We start from the raw sequence: 8,577 nt of genomic DNA, 5'->3' as shown, positions 1-8,577 counted from the left end.
CCCTAACGGAAACTCACACAAAGGACTACCTTGATGGTGAAATATGGATCCCAGAATACAATCTCTTCAGATGTGATAGGAAACACCGGCTTCAGGGTGGGGTCAGCCTCTACATCAAAGACACACTCATCTGTACTGAGCTGCTAAACACCTCAAATGATATGGTGGAAGTGCTGATAGTCAAAATAGAGATCCTAAATGTAGTTGTTGTCCTTGTATATAAGTCACCGGAGGCAAACCCTCAGCAGTTTAAAGACCAACTAATGAAAATAGAGCACTGCTTGGAAAACCTCACAAATCCAGCTCCGAACATCATCCTGCTTGGGGACTTCAACCTACGGCACCTGAAATGGAAGCACCTGGCTAATACAGTAATATCAGAAAGAATACCAGGAAGTAGCCTAAATGAGCAGGCACATGCAAATGACCTGCTACGGATGTGCGATAGGTTTGCCTTAAACCAGCAAATAGTAGAACCAACTAGGAAGGAGAACACGCTGGACCTCATTTTCACTAATAATGATGAGTTGATCGGGAACATAATGATTACAAATACCTGTTACTCAGATCACAACTTAATTGAGGTACTGACAACCATGGGGAATGGACCTCCAAAACCAGTCCAGATTCCCGGTGGAGGAGATTTCAGCAAATTCAACTTCAATAATAAACGGATAAACTGGGAGCAAATAAACCAGGACTTCACAGAAATAAACTGGGAAGAACAGCTAGGAAATGCAAACTTGAACCAGTGCCTGGAAAAAATAAGCTCAGTAGCACTAGAAATATGTTCAAACCGCATACCCCTAAGAAAAAAGAGAAAGAGATGCAGATTGGAACGGGAACGTCGTTCCTTATATAGGCGAAGAAAACGAATCGCGGAACAACTTGAGAGTCGCACCCTATCTCAAGAACGGCGAAGAAGGTTAGGTAGAGAAATAGAAACAATTGAACTCAAGCTACAAGAATTATACAAAACCCAGGAGAGGCAAAGAGAGCAAAAGGCCATCAGTGAAATAGAGAGAAATCCGAAATATTTTTTCTCCTATGCAAAATCAAGATCAAAAACCACATCTAGTATCGGGCCCCTGCGAAAGGGAGATGGAACTTTCACAGATGACAACAAAGAAATGAGCGAGTTACTGAGGAAGCAGTACGACTCTGTTTTCAGTGAGCCATTAAATGCACTAAAGATTGATAACCCAAATGAATTTTTCATGGATATGATACCAACATCAAATCACATATCAGACGTCGCCCTATCCCCACTAGATTTTGAAGAAGCCATAAACAGTATGCCTATGCACTCTGCACCAGGCCCGGATTCTTGGAACTCCATATTCATCAAGAACTGTAAAAAACCACTATCGCAGGCCCTTCACATTCTGTGGAGACAAAGCCTAGATACTGGCGTTATCCCTGACATACTAAAAACAGCAGAGATAGCACCACTCCATAAAGGAGGAAATAAGGCAGAGGCAAAAAATTACAGACCGATAGCACTAACATCGCACATCATAAAAATTTTTGAGAGAGTGCTAAGAAGTAAGATCACAAAATACATGGAATCACAGCATCTCCATAACCCCGGACAACATGGTTTCAGAACAGGGCGCTCTTGCCTGTCGCAGTTGCTGGACCACTATGATATGGCATTAGATGCTATGGAAGACAAACAAAATGCTGATGTAATTTACACAGATTTCGCAAAAGCTTTTGATAAATGTGACCATGGTGTTATTGCACATAAAATGCGTTCAAAAGGAATTACCGGGAAAATAGGCAGATGGATCTACAATTTCCTGACTGACAGAACCCAATGTGTAATAGTCAACAAAATAAAATCCAGCCCATCAACCGTGAAGAGCTCAGTCCCCCAGGGTACTGTGCTTGCTCCAGTACTTTTTCTCATCCTCATATCGGACATAGACCAGAACACAACCTATAGCACTGTATCATCCTTTGCAGATGACACTAGGATTTTCATGAGAGTTGGCAACATAGAGGACACGGCAAACCTCCAATCAGATGTAGATCAGGTCTTTCTATGGGCTACAGAAAATAATATGGTATTCAACGAGGATAAGTTTCAGCTCATGCGCTACGGAAAAATTGAAAACATAAAAACAGGAACCACGTACAAAACGCAGGCAAATCATAACATAGAACGAAAAGGCAATGTAAAGGACCTGGGTGTACTCATGTCGGAAGACCTTACCTTTAAAGAACACAATAAAGTAGCCGTCACAACTGCAAGAAAAATGACAGGTTGGATAACAAGAACTTTTCACACTAGAGATGCTATACCGATGATGATACTTTTCAAAACGCTTGTGCTATCTAGAGTGGAGTACTGCTGCACAATGACAGCCCCTTTCAAAGCTGGAGAAATTGCTGACCTAGAGAGCGTGCAGAGATCCTTTACTGCTAGAATCCACTCAGTAAAACATCTAAATTACTGGGACCGACTAAAGAGCCTAAATCTGTACTCCCTTGAGCGCAGGCGGGAGAGATACACAATAATTTACACGTGGAAAATAATTGAGGGGCTGGTCCCAAACCTGCACACAGAAATAACACCACATGAGACCAGAAGACATGGCAGGATGTGCAGAATACCCCCGTTGAAAAGCAGAGGTGCAACAGGTACTCTGAGAGAGAACTCTATCAACATCAGAGGCCCGAGACTGTTCAACACGCTTCCACTACACATAAGGGGCATAACTGGCAAACCCCTCACAGTGTTCAAGAGAGAACTGGATAAGCACCTCCAAAGGATACCTGATCAACCAGGCTGTGACTCATACGTCAGGCTGCGAGCAGCCGCGTCTAACAGCCTGGTTGATCAGTCCAGCAACCAGGAGGCCTGGTCGACGACCGGGCCGCGGGGACACTAAGCCCCGGAAGCACCTCAAGGTAGCCTCAAGGTAGCCCCCTAATGTGTAGAGGATCGATTTGTGAGATTGAGATTATTGCAGAAATACAGTCCACTTATCATTATACAAATTGCTATCGAAGTATATAAATTAACGTAAATATAAATTCATATAAATTAAATAAATATAAATCTCACAGGTCGGTTCCCACAGCGGCAGAGGACACCCCCCCCCCCTGGCCAAAATCCACACATGTTAAGCAACGAATAATGAACAGTTGAACTGAAAACCAAAAATGCATCGAAATAATTCTTCTTAGTTTATTCAGGCAAGAATAACTAATTTTTAAGTGGACAATCCAGCACTTAATATAACGACGATATTGCTTTAAATTGTCCACAAAGCAGCGTACATTTAAATGAGTTTATAACCAGCCTCACACACGTCTCGTACATCAAAATCACTGTCAACACACAGCTTGCTGACGCCAGCAGTACTTGATAATCACCACAGCAGAGACCATTAGCAAAACTGTCTGCTGCTTGCCATCCAATTTTCTCCAGTTCGTAACTCGTTTTTACAGTATCAAGGCAGACAAAAAATAATGGAGATACAACAATTCCCGCCCTCGTTACACTCCATTATTGATGGGAGGGATGCTGGTCCACTTTACCCACCTGACCTGCTACACATATCTACCAAACATAAACATTACTTCCTCACCTCCCAACATTAAACATTTAGTGCCAGAAATTGTTCAAGTGCCTTCCAAGTATTAAGAGGCTGAGTAAAGATCTGTGTTGTTACAAATCTTAACTTAAGCTGCTATGAGCATAATATTTTTGGCAAACAAAAAAAGCTACAGTGTACCATAAAAGTAATTGCTCTTATTTTTATTCAAGTTAAAAAAAAGCATCTGTTTGAACACCATTTTTATTATACTCCATTAGTTTGTCAGTTTAAATGCCAACGTTAAACTAGACGTCTATAATTAATGGTCCCATGTTCGCAGTAATGGAAAATTAGAAAGTAATGCAAGGAAGCTACTTGAAATATTTAGTTCATCACAGTTCCTCTGAATGTCGTATAGCACCCCTATTCCTCTATGCATAACTTCTAGGGATAAATTCAATTTAGCAAAAGATTTAATATTACCATGCATAAAAAATTTACGAAATGTATTAATTTACGTCTAAAATAGTGTTTCCTTGGTTCACTATCTACTTATATATTCATAACGACATATCACAACCATCAGAAGTTAGGACATACATGGCACAGATTTGTCAACATTAAAAGCACCAATCAGAACAAGGCAGACTTGCATCTCGGGGGCTCTCATTGGTGGGTGTATCAAGTGCTCAGGGCTCATTTGGGTTTCAAACGTCATATGGAAAACCACTCAAACCGGCGCTCCATCCAAATTTCTCAATTTATCATTAGACACTCATTGAAGGTCTAGACTTGGAGAGTAAGGATATATCAGAACAGTTTTAATAAGAGGAAAACACGTTATCTTAGGCATACCAGGATCTAAGATGTTGATATCGAGACTGGCTTTAAAAGCGTGTGATAGACACCTGACACGGCAACCCTTGACAGTTGTTCAGTGATGAGACAAGTACCAGACGTCTTGGCCTCAGCAGTGATGAGACAAGTACCAGACGTCTTGGCCTCAGCAGTGATGAGACAAGTACCAGACGTCTTGGCCTCAGCAGTGATGAGACAAGCACGAGACGTCTTGGCCTCAGCAGTGATGAGACAAGTACGAGACGTCTTGGCCTCAGCAGTGATGAGACAAGTACGAGACGTCTTGGCCTCCGCAGTGATGAGACAAGTACCAGACGTCTTGGCCTCAGCAGTGATGAGACAAGTACGAGACGTCTTGGCCTCAGCAGTGATGAGACAAGTACCAGACGTCTTGGCCTCAGCAGTGATGAGACAAGTACCAGACGTCTTGGCCTCAGCAGTGATGAGACAAGTACCAGACGTCTTGGCCTCAGCAGTGATGAGACAAGTACCAGACGTCTTGGCCTCAGCAGTGATGAGACAAGTACCAGACGTCTTGGCCTCAGCAGTGATGAGACAAGTACGAGACGTCTTGGCCTCAGCAGTGATGAGACAAGTACGAGACGTCTTGGCCTCAGCAGTGATGAGACAAGTACGAGACGTCTTGGCCACAGCAGTGATGAGACAAGTACGAGACGTCTTGGCCTCAGCAGTGATGAGACAAGTACCAGACGTCTTGGCCTCAGCAGTGATGAGACAAGTACCAGACGTCTTGGCCTCAGCAGTGATGAGACAAGAACGAGACGTCTTGGCCTCAGCAGTGATGAGACAAGTACCAGACGTCTTGGCCTCAGCAGTGATGAGACAAGTACCAGACGTCTTGGCCTCAGCAGTGATGAGACAAGTACCAGACGTCTTGGCCTCGTCAGCAGTGATGAGACAAGTACCAGACGTCTTGGCCTCAGCAGTGATGAGACAAGTACGAGACGTCTTGGCCTCAGCAGTGATGAGACAAGTACCAGACGTCTTGGCCTCAGTAGTGATGAGACAAGTACGAGACGTCTTGGCCTCAGCAGTGATGAGACAAGTACGAGATGTCTTGGCCTCAGCAGTGATGAGACAAGTACGAGACGTCTTGGCCTCAGTAGTGATGAGACAAGTACCAGACGTCTTGGCCTCAGTAGTGATGAGACAAGTACCAGACGTCTTGGCCTCAGCAGTGATGAGACAAGTACCAGACGTCTTGGCCTCAGCAGTGATGAGACAAGTACCAGACGTCTTGGCCTCAGCAGGGAAAAACACCACTTTAATCCCAATAATAAATTGAAGTCGCAGAAATTCGAGAGGTTTGTGAAAGAAGTAAATAAGGAATGAGAATTAGATATGAATTGATACGGAAAAATGGGAGAAAAGGGCATGGATAATGATAGGCCATCTACTTATCTTGAGATTATCTCCCGATGATTTCGGAGCTTAGCGTCCCCGCGGCCCGGTCCTCGACCAGACCTCCTTTTTGTTACCCGCCCCCCCCCCCAGGAAGCAGCCCGTAGCAGCTGTCTAACTCCCAGGTACCTATTTACTGCCAGGTAACAGAGGCAACAGGGTGAGAGAGAAACTGCCCATTTTGATCCCGCCTCCACCGGAGATCGGACCCGGAACCTCAGGACTACGAATATGAAGCGTTGTCCACTCAGCTGTCAGCCCCCCCCCCTCAGGTCAAGGGTGCAGAAGAGTAAGGAACAAGTCAACAGTCACAGAACAACAATTGTTTACATGCTACTGGACACAGGTGAGATGCCCTGCTGGAGCTGGCACACAATTACCCATTACCCGAAACTGCTCTTTTAAGAAAAAAATTACCATCACAAGAGGTAATTTTATATAGCTTGTAATCCAATACATAATCCACATCAGGTTTACCTATACTAATTTTCCGTGCCAGAGCCTAAAAAACTAATTATAATAATTATGATTTCAGAAGCGCTCCTTAACACATACAATAAGGTTAAACCTTTAAATAAAAAAACCGATGCTATTTTCCTACAGGAAATGACGTGTGACATTGGCTTACTTTATATACTAATTACCGGCCTGCTTCTCATAACTTTTCACCTTAACAACACACACACAGCATCAGACCCGTCTGTTTCAGCCTCAAGTATCCCGTTCAGCAAGCCTCACACACCATGAAGGGTTCCCGACATTTTAAAAGTGGTAGGTACACCATGATCTATCACGCCTGCTAATGCAGGATTTTTACGACATGTGCCCATTATCCGCCTCGTGGCACTAACACGTCAGGATATATATATATGGTTATTGAGATTGAGTGAGGGGGCCCAGATGATGCTAATGGGTGCCTGGGAGAGTCACTTAAGTGAAATAACGTGTTCCTGCATTATTGCAGAGTGTGAAAGTAGACATTATAACAACATATGCAACACCCTGGCAACGTTGTGAGGGTCGAGTCGCATTATATGGCGATTGATAACGTTAAGGAGAAAGCGCCAAGCCATTATCTTTTGGAAGGTATACGAGAAGAAGATTGGAACTGCGATAGGACGGCGGGAAGGAAGTGTGCCAAACCACTTAGACCATCAGGAGAACTGTATGAACTGTGTTGAGGGAATGGCCTCATTCGGAAGGGCAGTCGTGTTGCTTCGTCACAGTAATTACCAGGCTCAAGCTGGGCTTCCGGTACGTGTAACAGCCGACTACAAGAGAAAGCTCTCCCACTTATGAGCACTTGTGTGTAAACTCTGCCAGCAAGAACAGTGTCATGCTCACCAACACTACATTATTTAATGTAACTGTCATTAGCTCCTTCAGACTTGTTATGAGATGCCTAGAATAATGCAAAAACGTCATCAGTTCAAGAATTAGATATATGACCACATGTCCCTGTACGACACCCTTACGTGAGATATGAAAACTTGCCCAATCTACTATACGTAAATCTACTGATGCTCAGAATAACAGTATATCTTTATTACTCATTGTTGACCAGACCACACACTAGAAGGTGAAGGGACGACGACGTTTCGGTCCGTCCTGGACCATTCTCAAGTCGACTGTGCTTCATACTTTAGCCACGTTATTGTGACTCATCGCCTGTTTATTACTCATTCTTGATAAGAAGGTATTGACACCTTCTTATGGTCCACAATCGACTTCAGAATGGTCCAGGACGGACCGAAACGTCATTTCACTTTCTAGTTTGTGATATGGTCAAGATATTAATAGTTCGAGACGATGTTTGTGTAGACCAGGCTAAGCAGCCTCTTTTGGTGTGAGAAATAACAATAATTGGCGATTTAATACGCCGTCAAGGGAATAACATGGAGACCTGCAATAAATGCGCTATCGGAGGTATGTTCAAGATCTTCAGAACAACCACTAAACCGCATCTTAACTGATGTGTAATTGTTCTATATAAAATTGTCGGAAACGTTTTTTCATATCTACATTTGAATCATTGCATGGAAGGGAAGAGACCTATCGGGAGAAAGCGCCAAATCATTACGACTATATAGCACTGGGAAGGGGTCAGGATAAGGATTTGGGATGGGAAAGGGAAAAGAATGGTGCCCAACCACTTGGACGGTCGGGGATTGAACGCCGACCTGCATGAAACGAAACCGTCTCTCTACCGTCCAGCGCAAGTGGTTGGTAGATCACTGTATGAAGGTGGCATAAATTAAGGAACATATAATCTCTTCCCACAACCAAACCATCGCCAGAGAAATCCTAGTAAACAACACAGAAATCATCGATAGATACAGCGATAGCAGGCGGCTTGACGTTTGCGAGGCACTACACATCAAGAAGTCAACACCAGCAATCAACAGCCAATTAATGCACAACTATATTCTACCCACCTCAAGACTCCGCTCCAATATAGAAGCATCAAGAAATATGTACCAATAGGCTTTCTACAATCACTTACATTCAATACCCATTGTATCGTGTTCTGTCTTGTTTTAGGAATTTAATACCCTTTTAATACCACCTCACCCCATCCACCTCACTCAAATGTAGATATAAACAAATCGAAGATGTGTAATTCTATTCAGTTGTGTATGTGTAAACTAAAGTCTTTGAAAATGTAATAAGTTTTACGAAACGCGCTCAAGTGTCGCGTCAGACTAGAAATAAAAATGAATTTTGGAGAATTGATTTTTGAATTACCACC

At 43.3% G+C, this 8,577-nt stretch overlaps 1 protein-coding gene across 1 annotated transcript; it reads right to left on the bottom strand.

Moving 5' to 3' along the window:
- Positions 1–4,409: 4,409 nt before the first annotated feature.
- LOC138367180 (uncharacterized) lies at positions 4,410–6,212 on the bottom strand. The gene is made up of 2 exons (XM_069328588.1): positions 6,209–6,212; positions 4,410–5,689 (listed from the first exon to the last, which is right to left on the bottom strand). Exons 1-2 carry the CDS (start codon positions 6,210–6,212, stop codon positions 4,410–4,412), a joined length of 1,284 nt encoding a protein of 427 aa, XP_069184689.1.
- Between the last annotated feature and the right edge of the window lie 2,365 nt (positions 6,213–8,577).

Source organism: Procambarus clarkii, chromosome 2, assembly GCF_040958095.1.
Source record: "Procambarus clarkii isolate CNS0578487 chromosome 2, FALCON_Pclarkii_2.0, whole genome shotgun sequence".
Lineage (NCBI taxonomy): Eukaryota > Metazoa > Arthropoda > Malacostraca > Decapoda > Cambaridae > Procambarus > Procambarus clarkii.
This window is presented reverse-complemented; position numbering and strand designations above follow the sequence as displayed.